Genomic DNA, 18704 nt, shown 5'->3' on the forward strand with positions numbered 1-18704 from the left:
ATAGTCTCTGGATCTATGGTGACTTGTTTTCTAGTCTTCCATCCTCATACATCATGCTCATGAACCTGCTCCCTCCAGCACTGTTAGAATCAGCATTCATGGGACTGAGGAAACAATAACCAAATGTACCTTTTCGCAGATTTCTTGGGTGAGAACTGTGGGCTCAATTTACGCTAATGAAAGGGAGCATCAGAACAACGAATTAGTAGGCAGGGTAATTGCGCACTGCTTAATTTATGTGTTATTCAGAACCTTCATAAGTCTCTGTTCTCCATCATAAATAACATTTATTATATATACTCAAGTCATATGTGCTTGTCATACAGATGAGCATAAAGTAGAAAATAATCACTTGTGCTCTGATGGTTATCTTAGTATATTTCTAATGTTTCTTGTTGCTGCACCTACCCAACCACTTGAGAGTAGAGTTTATTTGTGTGTTATATGACACATGTACCAATATGTGATGATATATATATATACACAGTGTAATGGAAATTTAAATATATTATGAATTTATAGATTATTAATATGTGGATTACATTGGAGATATAGGTTTACAACGTGTTAATTTTTTATGTTTTAGTAATCCATGCACACAGTAAAAGAGAAGAATATGTTGGGGTGGGAGGGTGAATACGTCTCTCTCCCACCTGTACCTCCCTTCAGGGACCAGCCCTGTCCAGTAAAACTTTCCGTGATAGAATGTTCTGTTCCGTGTGGTTTAATACAGTAGCCACCCACTACGTGTGGTTACTGAGCACTTGAAATGTGGGTAGTGTGATAGAGGAACTAAATTTGTAATTAATTAATTAAAGTTTAAATTGCCACATGTGAGAAGTGCAAAGATGAATGAGACTCCCCCAGCCCCCACCCCCTCCCCTCCTTGAAGATTTGACACCTAACAGAGAAAACTTTCCCGTGACCAGGCACTACATCGTGCCAGGAGCTATTTCAGGTACGCTAACCGGTGTTGATATTTCTCTGATACCCCGGTTCTAGAAGCCTGAGAGCCAGCCCACCTGCTGATCCGGGGTCTGTGATTAAGTCAGTGTCTCTGGTGTTTTGCAGCCCCTCCACCATCAGCCCCTCAGTGCTGGGCAGAGATGTCACCAGGAACGTTCATGCTGCAGCTCACCTGTCGCTGGGACAAGGGATACCCAGACCCTAACTTCCTGTGGACAGAAGAGCCAGGAGGTGTGGTTGTGGGGAAGTCTCAGCTGGGGGTGGAGATGCTGAACCAGTCCCAGCTGTCAGATGGCAAGAAGTTCAAGTGTGTTGGGAGCCACATCGTGGGGCCAGAGTCGGGAGCCAGCTGCATGGTGCAAATCAGTAAGTCTGGCTGACCTCACTGGGCTGGGGTTTATCCACCTTCCTTTCTTTTGAAAGAACCATTTGAAAGAAGATCTGGAAAAGAAATCCCAGAATGACTGGAATCCCTCCCCTTTTTTCCTTTTGCTTTGTTTCTTTTCTTTCCAGCTCTAAAGATGTTTAACCAAGCTTCTTGATCCTACTCCATGGACTTGACATGTCTAAGCACCTGACCTGATAAGCAGTTTCTAGGTACTAGAGATAGAGCAGTGAACAAGACAGAGTTCATTTATTAGCCATATCTTGGCATGTAGTAAATTACCCTCAAACTTAACAGTGTAAAATATAATTTATTATCTCATCATTTCTGTGGGCCAGGAATTCAATGGGCACAGTAGAGATGGCTTGTGTTGGTACCACGATGCCTGGGATCTCACCGGAATATTCATTTGGAGGGGCTGAAATCATCTGAAGGATCCACTGCCACCACAAACTCCTGGCAGTCGCTTCCTCTCCAAGGGGGTCCCTGCATGCTGCTTGAGCTCCCTCACAGCCTGGGGCAGCTTCCCAGCTTCCCTTCCCCTCTCCCCCTGCAAGTGACTCAAGAGGAAGCAAGCCGGGTAGATGTTATCCTTTTCATGACCCAGCCTCAGAAGTTGAATCCCTTCTGCCCCATTCCGTTCACTGGAAGTGAGTCATAAATGGCCCACTTTCAAGGGGAAAGAGATCTAAGATCCCCTTTTTGAAGGGAGGAATGTCAGAGAATTTCTGGACCTATTTTTAAACCACAATCATTCCTCTTTCACAGAACATAATTCTTCTGGAGGGGTATGGGGGTGAGAGCAAGACAGAAAGTCCCAAAACAAGTAAGATAGGTTCAGGCAGTGATACCTGGGAGAATAAAATGGAGGGTGTAGAGAGTCTTTTCTAGGAAAAGAGCCCTTCCTCTTAGGGAGGCGGAGGAGTCTAGTGTTGGTAATATTTGAACTGAGATATGAAGGACAAGCAGCCGCCGGCTGGGGATAGGACTGAGTGTTCCTGGCAGAATGCAAAGAGCTTGCGGGGAGACAACCTGGGCGTTTGAGGAACTGAGAGGCCAGTGTGACCAGAGAGTCATGTGCGAAGTACTTTTGAGTCAAGATGGGTGTTGTGGGCTCAACTGTGTCTCCCCTAAAGATAAGTTCAACTCTTCACCCCTGTATCTGCAGGTGTGACTGCATTTGGATTAAGTGTGAATCTGAGATGTAATTAAGATGTGGTCACGCCGGATGAGGTGGATCTAATCCCGCCTTATAAGAGAAGGGAAATTTAGACACAGACGCAGAGGGGTCTGACGAGGGAAACAGACTGGAGGAGGCCAAGGAATGTCCCTGATGCCACGGCCAGCAGAAGCTTAAAGAGAAACAGGAGAGTTTCTCCCTCGTAACCCGCAGGAATAACCAACCCTGTTGACACTTTGATTGCAAACTTCTGACTTTCTGAACTGTGAGAGAGTAAATCTCTCTCCTTTCCTTTATGGGCTTTGTTACATAAAGGAAATGAATACAGTGGGCAAGGAGGGACCAGTGAGTGAAAACTGGTGGGTTTTGTTGGCCTTGTGAGATGTTTTTCACCTGTTTATCGGGAAGCATCTCCAAGGTTAAACCGAGAGCGTGAGCTCTGCTGTGCCAGAAAGTGCTTGTTTTCTCCAGCCAGTGACATTCAGATGCTTGACTCTTCCCACTGACTCACACAGCAAACATGCGCCAAGCCTCCCGTCCATATCCTTGTGCCCTATCTGGCCTCTGGCCACAGGAGGACTAAGCCGGTTCTGTACTTGGAAAAGCAGGAGTTGGAAAACGATGGTCTGTGGCCCCCCTGCTGGGTGGCTTTTTAAATTTTTTTTTTTGCAATTTCTTTTTTGCCTATGGGTAGATATATTTATTTTTTATTGATTTCTTTGCAACTCACCTTTTTTTTAATTGAAGCAGCATTACTTTATAACACTATATAATGCTGCAGGTGTCCACCCTCATGTGTCAGTATCTGTATATATGACACTGTTTGCCACCAGGTGTCATTTTATTAGAGAGATAGAATTCATCTAATAGAAACCTCGCTATTTTACTGATTTTATTATTACTTTTGAGATTATTTATGTATTTTAAACTCAGATCACCACTGCATTACAAAGGCTGTAACTAGGGAGTAGCGGCATGGAAGAGATGTGGGGGGATGTGGGGTACAGGTACGAGTTCCCTTGCCTGCTCTAGATGCACCAACCCCCCCCACCCCGGTTTTCATCACCTGTCCACCAGCCCAGAAGCTGTTCCTTCTGCCTAATCCCAGAACATGCCCATGACACCAAAAGAGACCTTATACCCTTTAGCACTCACTTAGAAAAAATGAGAATACTCGTTCTCCATTCTGCCCACAGAGTGGTATCGTTATTTAGGTGGTTTTCATTTGTTCACTAAGTGTAATGGCTTCAATTTGGGTCTTTGATCAAGATTGGGGTTGATCATTTTCATGTGTATTGGCTTCCTATACACATCTAGGAATTATCTGTTCACATCTTCCCTGTTTTCCTACTGGGCTCTGCTTCTAATTCTGTTAAGAATCCTTATTAGTAATGTAGCTTATGTAATGTGCCACACACTTTACAGACACTGCTGGTGTGTTTTGCCCCTAACTACATTGTGTAAACTGACTGCCCAAGATCTCCAAGTCCATTAGGAAATGAGCAGGCCCTAGGCTTTCCCTGTGCACCTCTTCCATGTAGCTAATCCTCAGCTAATCCTGAGTTACACCCTTGGTGATCCAATGTGTTAAAAATACATAATAATTTTTAAACTAATAAAATCAGTAAAATAGTGAAGTTTATATAATGTGAATTCTATCTCACCAATAAAATTGCATCTGGTGGCAATCCGTATTGTATATACATTCCAAAGTCCTTGTTTTTCTCCACATGGGCAGAATGGAGAACAAGTATTCTCATTTTTTCTAAGTGAGTGCTAAAGGGTATAAGGTCTCTTTTGGGGTTATGAGCATCTTCTGGGATTAGGCAGAAGCAACAGCTTCTGGGCTGGTGGACAGGTGATGAAAACTGGGGTGGGGGGGGGTTGGTGCATCTAGAGCAGGCAAGGGAACTCGTACCTGCACCCCAGATCCCCCCTTGCAGTCTTCTTGTATGCAGCAAGTCTGCTTGTATGGGAGTTGCATCATCAGCTCCGTGCTAGGTACTGTGGAGGAATTCAGAATCCTTGCTTTTTTTTTTCCCCCCTAAAGATTTATTTATTTATTTATTTATACAGAACTGGGGAACAGGCCAGAGGTGCAGGGGCGGTGAGAGGCTTCACCAGAGACAGAGTGGGGAGCAGAACAGGCTAATGAACAAAGTACACTGCTGAGGGGAGCAGTGGGTGGGTCAGGACAGGTCTGCCGCGCCATGTGGGTCACTTCCAGGCTGGGGGTCGAAGTCATGCTGAAGTGGCTTTAGCTTCTCAGTGCTGTGCTTTAACCCGCTGCGCCATCAGGAGGGCCTAGAGCCCTTGCTTTTAAAGGCTTAACGTTTACTTGGAGAGCGAAGTCTGACAAACGTGAGATGGGAAAATGGCACGTCACAATAGAGTGACGTTTTTGTCAGTTGAGTGCAGGCTGTGTCCAGCCCCATGCTAATGTTCCCACAGTGTCTCAGCTTAGTCTCTGGCGTCACCTGCGAGCGCGTGCTCAGATTGCCACTGAATGCTCGTGTCCTGTGGCTGATGCTGTAAGTGACCACGAGCGGCAGCTTCAAACAGCAATACTTTATTCTCTTGCACCCCTGGAGACGAGAGGTCAGAGTGTCCACAGGGCTGGGCTCCCAGAAAAGACTCCAGGAGACCCCTGCCTTTCCGAGCTCCTGGTGGCTCCAGTACTCCTTGGCTGACGACTGCACCAGCTGCCCTGTGCCTCTCCTCTTCCCGTGATCCTCTCTGTGTGTCTCTGTGTCCTCCCCTCCCCTGTGAGTCCAGCCGTTGGATTTAAGGACAATCTGAAATCTACAGGGTCTCATCTTGAGATCCTTAACTTATTATATCTGCAAAGACCCCATTTCCAGGTCACACTGTGAGGCTCTAGGTAGACATGAATTTTGGGGAGGGCACTGTTATCCCACTATGCTACACTGCATGGATGGTGAGATGGTGAGAGAGAGACAACACACTTACTCTGATTTGACTTAGAGAAATTTACAAATGCTCACAGCCATATGTAATGAAGACACCAAAGTATGTTATAGACAGAAAGTCCCAGGAAATAGGTAAGTGATAAGCTGACGCTGAGAGAGGATGAGGAGGTTTTGTGTTATGCACTCCCCCAACCCCAAACACACGCTTTTGATTTTATTTGCAGATCTTGTCTGAGTCACATTCCTGTGGCCCCTAAGCCATGGCCAGGAATTTGATTTAAGTGTGCTCAGGATTAAGAAATGTCTCTGGATAAGGAAGCTGACCAGGTTTTCCCTCAGTTCCTAGAGCATAGGAAGCAGAGCATGGAACTTTCGCCAAGCTCATGCTGTTCATTCCTCCCCTCTTCCCTCTGAGGCACCTCTCATGTCTTGATGCTGTATGTAAGTTGCCTGGGGCCAGTTAAAATGCACATTCTGACTCTCTAGGTCTGGGGTGGACTCCAGACTCACATTTCTTACTGAGCCCCTGTGGGGGACTGATACTTTTGATACCTGGACCACACGCTCAGCATTTCATTTGAGAGGACTACTCAGTCATTGAAAGGTAATGTCTCCTTTGGGGACATAGTTTCCAAAATGATGAAAAATGATCCTTTTGTTTCCTGTGCCCAGATTGCTCTTTAAATGGCTGATAGGTCGCAAAACTCATGAGCACCTGCACTGTTACCCATCCCTACGACAGCCCCGATATATCATCCATCCCATGAAGATCTGTGGCTCGACAATCACCTCCCCACTGCCCCACAACCCCTTAGACACAGTATCCCCTTAAACTGAATTCTTTTTTTATAGGTGCTGTGTAAGCCGGCTGTGTGACTCCACATTTTAAGGGGCAAATGTGCTTTTGGCAAAAATGTATTCATGTGCGTGACATTTATTTGAGAGGCAAGTGGTGGTAAAAGGAGAATTGTTGGTTTTGCTTTTAATAAAGGATGACTAGGCCATTTCTTAAACTTTGGTTTGAGGACCCCAAGATACAAACATCCTGATGAGGCTTGTCAGTGCTGCTGGTTTTGTGACCTCCGAAGGAAATTCAGGTTAACCACAGAGAGATAAAGGTGGTGAGGGGGTGGTGTGGGAAGAACCTGCTCTTGGTTCAGGAAGGAGTATATGTGAATATCTCAGCAAATCTAGGTTGGGGGCTTCTGTTTTGTGGGCTTGACAGAAAGAGAGGGGCTTGGGGCTGTTCCACACCTTCCCCTTGCTCTGTACCTTCTCTCTTCCTGGACACCAGCAGTGAGACTAGGTTCTCTTGCCACCACTGCCTGGCGGCAACATGTAGAGCATGTAGATCCCCTCTTCTGCATGCTATGCTGCACCCTGCAGCTGCTGACAGTGTGAACTGAATAAGTCCCCCAGGATGTATAGTTACTGCCCTTCCCAGGGGACGTGTGCATTTGGGGGAGGGTTTTGGTGGAACGAAAGCAAATAGATTGCTTTGGTGGCCCATAAGCTTCTGCGCCCCCACTCAAATCAGACTAATGGTCACAGGGATGCTACCATCTAAATTGTCTAGGATAGAGACCTCTGGCAGGTGGATTAATGGCACCTCGAAGATATCCGGGCCCTAGTCCCTAGACTCTGTGAATCTGTTATCTTAACATGGCGAAAGGGACTTGGCAGATGTGATTAAGGATTTTGGACGATCCCTTATTTTCTGGGAGACCCAGTGTAATCACAAGCGTCCTTGGAAAGGGGGTCAGGAAGCAATGTGAGGACAGATGCAAGAGGCTGGAATGATGCAAGGAGGGGCCAAGAAAATGGGTGACTTCTTGAAGCTAAAAAAGCTTAGGAATGCATGGCCCCCTAAGGCCTCCAGAAGGAGCGAGCTCTGCCAGCATCTGGAGTCCAGCCCAGATCATTTCAGGCTCCTGAAATGCTGTAAAAAGATAAATTTCTGTGGTTTTAACCCATCAAGTTTGTAGCAGTTTGTTACAGCAGCAACTGAAAACTAATATGACTGCCCTACTCTCTCCTTGAACACCCTTTTCAGGCTGTGCACTCACTCTTAAAATATGGTGATGTGGTTATACACATGGAAGCCATGGCATAGAAGTAGTAAGACGGACCCAGAGTCTGGCTTCCCAGGCTCCACGTTTTCCTTATGATAGCTCTAGAAGACCACGTTTCAGGAACCCCTCGGGCTTGGGCAAACCAGGACAGTTAGTCACTCTAAATCCTAGTCACATCTCTTATTAGTTGTGATTTTGAGTAAGTTGCTTAACTTTCTGTGGGCCTCAGATTCCTCATGTGCAAAGTGGTAATAATGACAGGGTTTTCGTGAGAATCAGTTGGGTCAATCTGCAAAGCATTGCCTCACCTATCGTACATGGTTGATAAAAGTCAACTTGAATGATTCCAGAAGATGAACAACACGTAGTACAGAAATTCCTGTAGTTGTTTCTTTAGGAAGGAGGTAATATTCCTGGAAAACATCCATGGCCATAGCTGGAATCATCTTAAATATTTGTGCTTTTGTTTTTTTTTTTTTACCTTCTGATCACCAGGGAGCCCCTCCCTTCTCGCTGAACCCATGAAGACCTGCTTTCTGGGGGGTAATGTGACGCTTACCTGCCAGGTGTCTGGAGCCTACCCCCCTGCCAAGATCCTGTGGCTGAGGAACCTCACCCAGCCCGAGGTGGTCATCCAGTCCAGCAGTCACTACGTCGTCATGCACAATGGCCAGAGCTCCACCCTCACCATCAGGAACTGCTCCCAGGACCTAGACGAGGGCTACTACGTCTGCCGGGCCGAGAACTCCGTTGGATTAAGGAAGGTGGACATCTGGCTAAGTGTGAAAGGTAGGTGATGGCCCCAAAGGAGGAGTCTGGAGAGGGTCGGGAGACCTGGCACCAGCAGAAGGACAACTTGGTGTTTCCCTGCATATGGTCCACTGCTAACTTGGAGAAAGCATGTGTCTGCCTTGACAAATTGGGTAGGAAAATTGTCCAGTCCTAAATCCCTAACATTTGCACAGGGAGGAAAAACTTCAAAATATGTTACCTCAAAAAAAAATATATATATATGTATGTATGTGTGTGTGTGTGTATATATTTTAAAAGATTTATTTATTCTTACAGAACTAGGGTACAGGCCAGAGGTGCAGGGGCAGTGTGAGGATTCACCAGAGACAGAGTGGGGAGCAGAACAGGCAGAATGATGAAGTACACTGCTGAGGGGAGCAGTGGGCAAGACAGGAGAAGTCTGCAGTGCCATGTGGGTCAGCTGCCTGGCCCAGGATTGAATGCTTGCTGAAGCTGCTGCAGCTAACTTCCTAGTGCTTTGCTTTAACCCGCTGTGCCAATGGGGAGGACTCTCAAATTATATTTAAAGTTGGGAAACATAATGCTAAAACGAACCCTCAAGAATCTACCATCCCACTTAAGATGTAAATTAGTACACCAGCATTGCTGAAGTAGCCTGTCCCGGCAGTGTGGCCAGATTTAGAATGTCCCATTCTGTTGACAATGGAAATTGGTAAAACAACAAAAAATTAAAAACAAAAAAACTGAACATTCTCTTACCTTTGCATTTCAGGAATTTCTCTAGCATAATTATGTCCCAATATCTCATTGGATATAGGCAAAGAGTTATTTGTTGCTTACCTGAAATCCAAATTTAACTGGCATGCTGTATTTTATCTGGTAATCACTCCTGTGGCCCCCTGTCTAGTTTCATCCTGGGCCCCTGAAAAATGTAACCACTTCCTGAGCTTCATGTTTTATTTAAGAAAAATGTTACTACACACATGCACATTTCTAAGTATTTTATTATATATATTTTTTTGTTTGAGAGCTTCAAAAATGGTTGTTTCCACATTAATGTAGTCTTTTGTGATTGGCTTGTTTCATTCCACATTGTTTCCAGCATTGATTTATGCCAACATATATAACTATACTTCATCCCTTCTTATCACTATATAATCTTCCATTGTGCAATTATTCCACAACTGAGCGACTGATTTTTTTTAAAGATTTATTTTTATTTGTTTATGCTATAAGAACTGGGGTATAGGTCAGAGGTGCAGAGGGTGAGAGGATTCACTAGAGACAGAGTGGGGAGCAGAACAGGCAGATCTACTGAATACACTGCTGGGGGCGCAGTGGGGAGACAGGAGATGTCCTCTGCCAATCGGGTCAGCTCCCTGGGCTGGGACTACACTGGGTGGTGACTGCACTGAGACTTTAACCCCTGCGCCACCAGGGAGGCCACTGGCTTATTGATTTTCTTGCAGATGGATGTTTGTGTGGTTTCTGGGTTTTTGTTGTTGTGGTGGTGAACAGCATTGCTGTGAGCGCTTTTACCCAGTTCCTGTGTACCTGTATGCTCCAATTCCCTGGGCAAATACTTCTCTAGGATTTGCCTTCACTGAGTAAAAATGAAACATAACAGGTTTTTATTTTTATGAAGTAACCACCAAGTTATTTTCCAGAGTAGTTTTGCCAATTTCCATTTTTAACTGCTGCCATATTGTTCCGCATTTTCACCTGCAGGCTATGTGCTGTTTGCCCATCAAGTAGGTGTTAAATGGAATCCGGGTGGGGCCTCCCTGGTAGTGCTGGAAGTTAAATCTCAGCTGTATGAAGCTCTCAGCAGCCACCCAGCTTGTGTTCGATCCCAGCCAGGGAGCTGACCCACGTGGCCCAGCAGACCTCTCCTGACCCGCCCGCTGCTCCCCTCAGCAGTGGATTTCAGCAGATCCACCTGTTCTGCTCCCACTCTGTCTCTGGTGAATCCTCTCACCCTGCCCCCCGTAACCCAGCACCTCTGGCCTATACCCCAGCTCTTATCTGCATAAATAAAATAAATCTTTAAAATAAATAAATGGAACTAGTTGTGGCACTATTTTGAATTTATCTGGTTATTAATAAAGTTGAACATTGTTTCTTATATTTATGCTATTTATGTTCTTTTCATAAAATATTGTCTTTTGACATTACCCCCTTTTTCTAGAAATATAGGAATTCTTTAGAGATTCCACATACAAATTCCTTGAAACATTTAGCTTTCAATATCTCCTTTCAGTTTGTTGTTTTTTCACTTTATGGTCTGCTTTGATTAGCCAACATTCTTACTTTAGTGTTGATTTTATGACTCACTAGCAATTTGTAGTTTTATTTATTTATGCATACAAGAACTGGGGTACAGCCCAAAGCCCTTTCACCCACTGGGGGGGAGGGGTGAAAGGATTCACCAGAGACAGAGGGGGGAGCAGAACAGGCAGATCTATTGAAATACACTGCTGAAGGGAGCAGTGGGTGGTCAGAAGAGGTCTGCTGCACCATGTGGTTCAGCTCCCTGCACAGCTGGGGGTCAAACTCGTCCTGCAGTGGCTGTGGATAGTCTCATAGTGCTGGACTTTAACCCAATGTGCCTCGAGGGAGGGACCCCCTGTAAGAATTTCTTAAGAGGTCCTTGCTGTTCCATGGTTCAAAGATATTCTCTTACATATTCTTCTAAAATTCAACAATTTGCCTTTCCCAGTTAAATCTCTAATCCTGCAAAATGGATATTTGTGAATGGTATGAGGTATGGATCAGTTTTCTCTGCACCTCTGTGACCCCCTTCCCAGGGCAACTTGGATAACCATTATTTACTGCATCACCTCTCAATAGTTCCCTCTTTTTAATCTAATCTCTCCTGTCTTAAGTTTTCTTTTATGTGTGGTCTGTCTTTGGACTCTCTGTTCAGTTCCATTGATCACTCTTTATTTGTGACACTGATAGTCATACTCTTCATTACTATCCCCTGAAAAATAGTCATGTTGTGTCCTGGACACAGAGATTTTAACCTTCCAGTGTTCCTTTGTAACACATGCTTCATTTGATTGCTGAGGTCTAGGAAAGGAGACGAGATAACTACCATACTTTGCAGAGAGGTTACATGTCTTGTCAACATAAGACTTGACCCATGGAGTGGAGGGAGGAGTATTCTCTGAGTGGCATGTGTTCACAGGGGACTCGTCAGTGGTGTGATTTGTCTTTGTAGAACCTCTAAACGTCGGGGGAATTGTGGGAACTATTGTAAGCCTTCTTCTGCTGGGACTCGCCATCATCGCAGGGCTTATTCTGTATTACAGCCCTGTGTTCTGCTGGAAAGGTAAGAGCTTCTTGATAGTCCTGCTCTTCTTTCTGCTTCTTTCTGTGGCTGTGGCTGGGGAGGAGAAAGCCCCATTATGCTCCTACCTGAAGTCCTTTCCATGGGCTCCCGCATTGGGTCCAGATGTACAGTCATGAAGCATCTAATGACACCCCTGAACACCCTGACTTCTTTCATATTAGGTCCGTTTCTCACTGTCTGTTCTTTTGTAAATGGGAGGTTGATTAAAAACTTCACTGAGGCTGAAGTGGATGTTACTGGATATTAATTTTTTTTTCCTTTCTCCCCTCAGTAGGAAGCACTTTCAGGTGAGTGTTTCCATGATCTGTCTTCACTGTCTGTTTCCTTTCATAAAACTAGTAAGTAACGAACACTGTGGATCCACCACACGTCAGACCCTGGGCTAGCGATGTCTTAGGCACATGTGAAGCCTTTCGTACGCTCTCGGGACTGGTGGTGGCATCCCCAGGAGATGGGACAAGGAGACAAGGAGATGGAAACCCAGTAATTGCTGCAAGCTCATCTGAGGCATAAACAGCAGTGCCTGCATCAGACCTAAATCTGAGTGATCCAAAGTCTGCTCTTTTGACAGTGCCAGACCGCAGGGTGGGGCACGTTGCTGGCTGCCATTGGGCATAAAGACAGCATGTACATGTTGAGCCCAGTCACTCATGCATTTATTTTTTCTAATTTTCTAAATAGAACTAAGAGAAAAAACAAGTCATCCCCTTATAGCATGTTTTGGAAGACTAGTCTTGAGCATGCTCAGAAGCCTGGTCCCCAAAGCAGAGGCAGCGTTACTGAATGGGATTTGTGTGTTTCATTTCCTACAGTGAGTCTGGGGGGAAGTGCAGAGCCCCGTGATCTCACGGAAGAGCAGCCCTCCTGCCCATTCAAAATGAGGGGCTGCCACTGGGGCCGACTTTCATGGGAAAACATTGCCTTCTTTGCCCTTCATCTCAGGGCCATTCTCTCAGTGAGTCCATCCCTCCTCAGGCTTGTTCCTTACAGGAGGTCACCTTAGTTGACCTGGGCTCAGCTCGAAGCTCCACTGTTCCTAAGGTCTGTGCTCATGGAAGACCCCTGACCTCTCTGGATCTTGTCATTTGCTGCAGAGGGGCCTGTGAGGATGAAATGTGAAGTAATGCTCTTAGGGCTGTGACTGGCTGCCCCGCTGTTCTGCATTAAGCAATGCACGTTCTAGCTGGGGAGGCAAGACTAACAATAAAAGAAGGGATTAAATGCTCAGCTGCGGGGCATGGATTCCAAATGCAATGGTGGCTTAAGACTTGGGGGAAGAAGAGGTTTTGTTGTTGTTGTCTGGGTTTTGACTAATGAGGAGGAGGCGAAAGAAGGGCATTTCAGGAAAGGAACTGAACAGTTGAGTCTGGCTAGGAGGGATGGATGCTTAGGACAGGAAGTCACCTACCCAAGGAACAGGGCCTGAGGTAGGGTTTTCTGTAGTGGTCTCTTGCAGTAGCTCTTGAGAATTACAACTGTATGGTCAGGCCCCACAGCCAAGTTGAGTTGCTTAAAGAATTTGCCATGGTACCCAAGGGGTTACAAAGATTCTAGTATCTCCCTGTAGAGAAGGCTAAAGTTGGGAAAGGGAGGATTGCTTCCTGATGATTTCTCCTCCTTTGGAAAACTAGGGGGCAAGACTTGGGTGATGTCATGGTTTTGGTGGACTCGGAAGAGGAGGTGGAGGAAGAGGAGAAAGACACTGCTGAAGAGGAGGAGGAGGAAACTAGTGAGAGGGAGGAGTTGCCGAGAGTACACAAGCATGGCCACATTCACAGAGTGACCGCCCTGGTCAACGGGAACATAGAACGAATGGGCGGTGGACTCCAGGAGCTGCAAGGTAAGCGCCCCCTTCTGGAAGGTACTCTGCTAGGCTTGGCAAGTTTCCCAGTAGGAAATCTCTAGAGGGTGAGTCTGGTTTTTAAAAGGCTGGGCGGGACAGTAGGCTCTCGGTTCTAGATTAAACTGTGACCACCATTACAACAGTGAAACTGATGAGCATTTATCAAGGCCCGCTGCAGGCTATAGAAGAAAGATTATAGCTGCATGCTGGTTATAAAACCAGTTAGGAAATGAAAATGGAAATGAGATTTAGCCAACATTTTAAGAGTAGCAGCAGAGCTGCTGCAAGGAGTTGGCTAATTGCCTGATAAATGATATTATTTCTAAATAGAAGACCCTCAGGGGGAGACAGCCTTGAGGGACACATAGGTCAGGAAAAGTTTTATGGAAGAAGCGGGACATGTGGGGGGAGTCTTGAAGGCAAGTTGAGCTTGAATAAGCAGAAGGGAGAGGGGGCATTCCAGGTGAGGGGGGTGCTGAGAGCCAGGAGTGTGAAGAGTGGGCGTCTGGAGGGTTCTGAGTGGAAACACCCCCAGCCACATCTACTCCCCCACAAATTGTGAGTTCAGGGCTCACTAGTAAAGACCCAGGAAATCAAGATAATTCCATTAGGCTGAAGGGCGCACAGCCATCTCTCTTGAGCTGCTCAGGGCTGGGTCTGTTCCCTCCTGTACAGAGGACAGCGGTGAGCAGCACAGTGACACAGTTCAAGAAGACGACAAGCCGGTCTGAAGAACAGAACTGCACTTCATCGTCCTCTCTGACAAGCTTGGGAAACTTCGCTGAAGATGAGTTTTTTTTTCTGCTTTGACTTGACTTGGCACCCCTACCTGAGGGCTCAAAGTGGCTTGGCTCTCAGCAGAAAGGAAACCCAAACATATACACACACAGGACTTTTCCTTCCTTTTTTTAAAATTTGGTTTCATTGGCTGTAAGTTTTCTCAATTATGTTATAATGCTTTGGGAAGGGGTGGAGTCGGGAGGCTGCGCCCCCCACCCCCATCTGTGTGATTTCTGACTTCATCACGTGACTGATGCCAATGCGAAGTGGGGCTGGCACGTGACCTCAGTGACCTTGGCCACTGTTGAGGGTCTGTAGCCAGCTTGCCCTAACGCAGGAGGGAATAGTGTGGGGTGGTAGGGACACTTCCTTTATCGCGCCCCAGATGAGAGCCAGGCAAATGAGGGCCGCGCCCCTGGGAGAGGGAGAGGTGCCAGCTATCCACAGTCGTCAGACCGTGGCACGTTGTTTTGATTTTTGGAGCCAGAAACACCCAGGCTGGAACCTGGTCCTGCTGCTTGTTTCATGGACATGGGCACGTCTCTGCTCGGGGCCTCCATTTCCATGTCTGTGGAAGAAGTGAAGCCTTACAGGGTTGTGGTAGGACAAAGCTAGGACCTTGGGGATGTGTAAACATCTCAATGGAGTGTTAGTTCTCTGCTTTTGCCTGCCAGCTGGGGACAAAGCGAATCACCTGTAAGTTACCAGCTGCTGCTTGGGCCTTTTGTTTTTCTGTGGGATGATTTCAGACTGGGGGTTCTTAGAGCTCTCCTGGATGATTTTTGCTTCCTTGAAGGTATCATTCTTTCTAAAGAGGTAGGGGCTAACGAGAGGAAGTGCCTTCAACAGAACCTCACACTTTGCAGTTTTGTGTTTATACAGGAGCCTTACAGGTGTTGCACTATTAGCATTCAGCCTTCCCATGCTCCCTTTCTCCCAAGGCTTTGAAGAAAGCAGGAGAAATGTTTCATACCTGAGTGTCTGAGGTTAAGTCCTCTTTGGGTAGACCTGTTCCTCTGGCGTATGTCGCCATCTTGGAAACAGGAATGGAAAAATTTATTTCCTTCCTGCTTCTTAGGGAGATTATGAAGATGCACTGATCAGTGATACTCATTTTCTAATGAAAATAACACATGAGCATTTAGCTACTGATACATTAGATTCTTGTACAGTGTAGAGAATTCCTCCCCCCCCCCCGGCTTTTATGCAAACCTCTTAAATGTCAGGGACTTTATAATGGTGCAGAAGCTGTGTGCTAAACATGAAAATCTGACTTGAATTTACACTCCTTAATGTTGCTTATCTTGCTCAAATGGGCCAGCTTAAATGAGAATTTTCCTCCTCCAATAAGGGGCTGAGATTTCTAAGATGAGAAGCTGGTTGTGTGCAAGTTTAACCAGCAGGTGCAGATGGGGGAGACCTGCTTTCTTGGATGAAGGGACTAGGGGCCGAACAAGTTACTGCAAGTGAGCCCTGTCCACCCCCCTCCCCAGAACAGAATAATGGGGAGCTGGCTGTACTTTGCACCCCTCAGAATAGCTGTGAACTGCAGGTCTCATTGTCGGGTCTCTTGATGCTTGGTACCTCATGTACTTGACCACTCTACCCAGTCTACAGGAGCATCCTTTCCAAAGGGGACAGTTTTAGACAGGTGACTTTTAAAGTTACTGATAACAGACCTAGTCCCCTTAAGATCTTCCATGATTAATAATTCCTGAATTTGAGAGTCCATTGTGCAGAAACAACTATATTTCAAGAAAGAAATGCAGGTGGAAATCCTAGCTGGGAATGCAGTGAGTGATTTGCAGCACCTCTGAGATGCTTCCCACAACTTCCTCTTCACTTGCAACTTCACCTGATAGGAGAGGCAAGATTTTCCATTAAGAAGTAGGAACCTCGAGGTCTCTGCTGAACTCACTAACCCCCTGACCGGCTGAGCTGTGACTGCCCTCACTTATGTTTAAGCCCTGTAGGAACATTAACATAGCTGGGTCTGTTAAGAGCCCAGGTACTGGGGTGGGGGTGCCTCCCCCCCCCCCCAGGAAGGGGGTCTCTAAGTTTTTAGGATTTTTAAAGAACTAAGGCTTTTCTTTAAAATGACCCTTTTCCAAAAACCCACAGTTGGCAAACTTGGTGTTGCAAAGTCAAACATGTCACATTCTGCTTAAAAAAAAAAAAATCTTTGTTTGACTACATGGTAAACTCTAGAGACCAGAAGGAGTTTGGCTTATCAGAACCAGGAACATAAAAATTTCAGGGCTATTATATGTTTCCTCAAAACTGGTGGATACTGGGGAAGGGGTTCCCACAATCCTATGGCTTTGATATTAGTTTCTGTTCTCACAAGCACAAACAGGCTCTATCATTGCAGCAGGGAAATTGCATGATCAAAAAATGTCCATCACCCATGCACCGAGACATGGAAATGTGTCCTAGCTGGGGAAGGTCTGTTATAAAGCAGTAAGTGCCAACGGATATTTCTCACCATGGGACTGGCTAGGATCTGCTGTGAGGGAAATAAACAGAAACCTCTGCATTATTCACATTTTAGTATTCGCATCGGGGGTGGTTTAGGAAAAAATCGTTGAGGTTATCAAACGATTTTCTAAAACAGATTCTGGAATAAAGTTATTTTTAAATAAATGTTTCAATGATGTTGATTTAGACCTTATTGGTAAAGATTTGGGGGAACAAAGATTTGCCTCCCTCAGTTTGTCTTAGAAGCTTTTCCAGCCTTGGTAATGGTGCTGTCCTCCTCGCCATTTCCCTGTCTTGCAGATTTATCAAACTCACCTTTCCTAAGCTCCCTGAGAAACTTGTTCTTTATTTTTTTTCTACCTGCCTGTCCGCTAACACTTGTCTCTGCCAGTCTGCATGCTTTCCCACACGAAAGGGCTGGCATAGGTGACTCAGCTGGGGTGTGTGCACAGGCAGAATGTCCCATCCAGTAGCTGCTGGTGACTGGGGTTTTTCGCTGGGCCCAGCCAACTGCGATCCCCACAATGTCTCGCTTCACTGGCTGAACTGGCTCAGTTCCATTCCCTTTGCCTGTTTTCTGTTCCTCTCCAAGAGGCCGCCTTCTTCAATCACAGATCCCCCTTTCTACTCTTCTTGCTTTCTCATCAAGCTCTTGTTTTCTACCTTAACCCGTTTCCCATCTTTTTTCTAACCCAGTCCCTCCATCTCGTTTCCCATCTTTTTTCTAACCCAGTCCCTCCATCTCGCTGTGTGTTTCTTGTAACACAAGCCTGCGCTCTGAGCCTCTCCTCACCCCACCCCACATTTTACTTCTGTTTTCACTTCTCTTCCCTCCTGTTCTGGAGCTCCTCTTTCCCACCCTCTTTGGCCTCTAGCTGCCCAGGTCCCCTTCATGTTTACTTAGCCTCTCCATTTTGGGGCCCCCGCTTTTTTGATCTTTCCCACTGCCTATCTTAATCTTGGTTTGCTCCATTTTCCACTGGGTATTCTTTTTCTGGTCCCCGTTTAAAAACACAGCCTGGCGCACCTTTTATCTCCCAGCTTCTGTTGGTCTCTAGCTCTGCTCCCACTGAGCCTCCCGTGCGCCCAGTTTTATTCTCCAGCCTCAGTATTTCCTCTCTGATCAGGTGTTCTCTCCCACCCCACTTCGGTTCCAAAGCCCCCTGTTTTTCACGTTTTCATTCTTCCCACTTCCGACCTTTCCCCACTGTTCTCACCTGGCTCCCACCCCCAGTTTCACCCAGTCCCATCCACCCCATTGCGGTCTTCTTAGCTCCCCACTTCTCCCGCTACCGGTGCCCCCCTCCCTGGTTTCCCCCCTCAACTCAGCCCCCCCCCTCTGCCGTCCACCACCACCTCTTTTTAAACACATCTTCCCCTGAACCCCCATGTGGCTATTACCCAACTTGGGTCCCTTTGCTCCCAGTCTTCACCCTCAGCTGCATTCTAAGGAATTCGAGATTTTACCCCCGCGCCCACTCACCCTGTTTTTCCAGCCCTGCCTGGTTCACCTGACGCCGGGAAGGGGCGTTTGACCAGTCCCCCCCACCCCTCGAAACCCGTTTTCTCTGTTTCGCTCCATTACACTCCCCTGATTTTATCCTACCCGCGTTCATCTCCCAGGCTTTCTCCTGTCCTCTTTCACCTCCATTCCCCCCACCTCGCTTTTACCCGACCCGCGTCCACCTCCTCCCCCCATTTTATGGCCCGTTCACCAAATCGCCCCCTGCCCGCTTTTCCTCAGCTCCCACACCCGGATTTTACCCCCTCAGCCCATCCCAGTTTTTACCCCACTAGCGTCCATCTCACCCCTCCCCCGCCGTCTCCCCTCAGCCCCGCTCCCCCTCCCGCGTTTTATTCAGCCGCGTTCACCGCCCAGCCCCCCGGGGTGTCTTCGGCCCACGTCCACCCCCGCCCGTCCCGCGTTTCCCTCCGCGCCGCGCCTCCTCCCGCGCTTTCTTC

At 46.7% G+C, this 18704-nt stretch overlaps 1 protein-coding gene across 1 annotated transcript in view; it reads left to right on the plus strand.

Moving 5' to 3' along the window:
• VSIG10 (V-set and immunoglobulin domain containing 10) overlaps positions 1-16897 on the plus strand; it is a 37605-nt gene extending 20708 nt beyond the window's left edge. The window contains exons 4-9 of the mRNA XM_004691001.2: positions 1072-1332; positions 8029-8322; positions 11510-11620; positions 11913-11928; positions 13273-13481; positions 14160-16897. Coding sequence (XP_004691058.1) covers positions 1072-1332; positions 8029-8322; positions 11510-11620; positions 11913-11928; positions 13273-13481; positions 14160-14215 — 947 coding nt within the window. The 3' untranslated portion in view covers positions 14216-16897. The remainder of the gene's footprint in view (positions 1-1071; positions 1333-8028; positions 8323-11509; positions 11621-11912; positions 11929-13272; positions 13482-14159) is intronic.
• Positions 16898-18704: the final 1807 nt, after the last annotated feature.

The sequence above is a fragment of the Condylura cristata genome, unplaced genomic scaffold, assembly GCF_000260355.1.
Source record: "Condylura cristata isolate star-nosed mole 26May11 unplaced genomic scaffold, ConCri1.0 scaffold00029, whole genome shotgun sequence".
Lineage (NCBI taxonomy): Eukaryota > Metazoa > Chordata > Mammalia > Eulipotyphla > Talpidae > Condylura > Condylura cristata.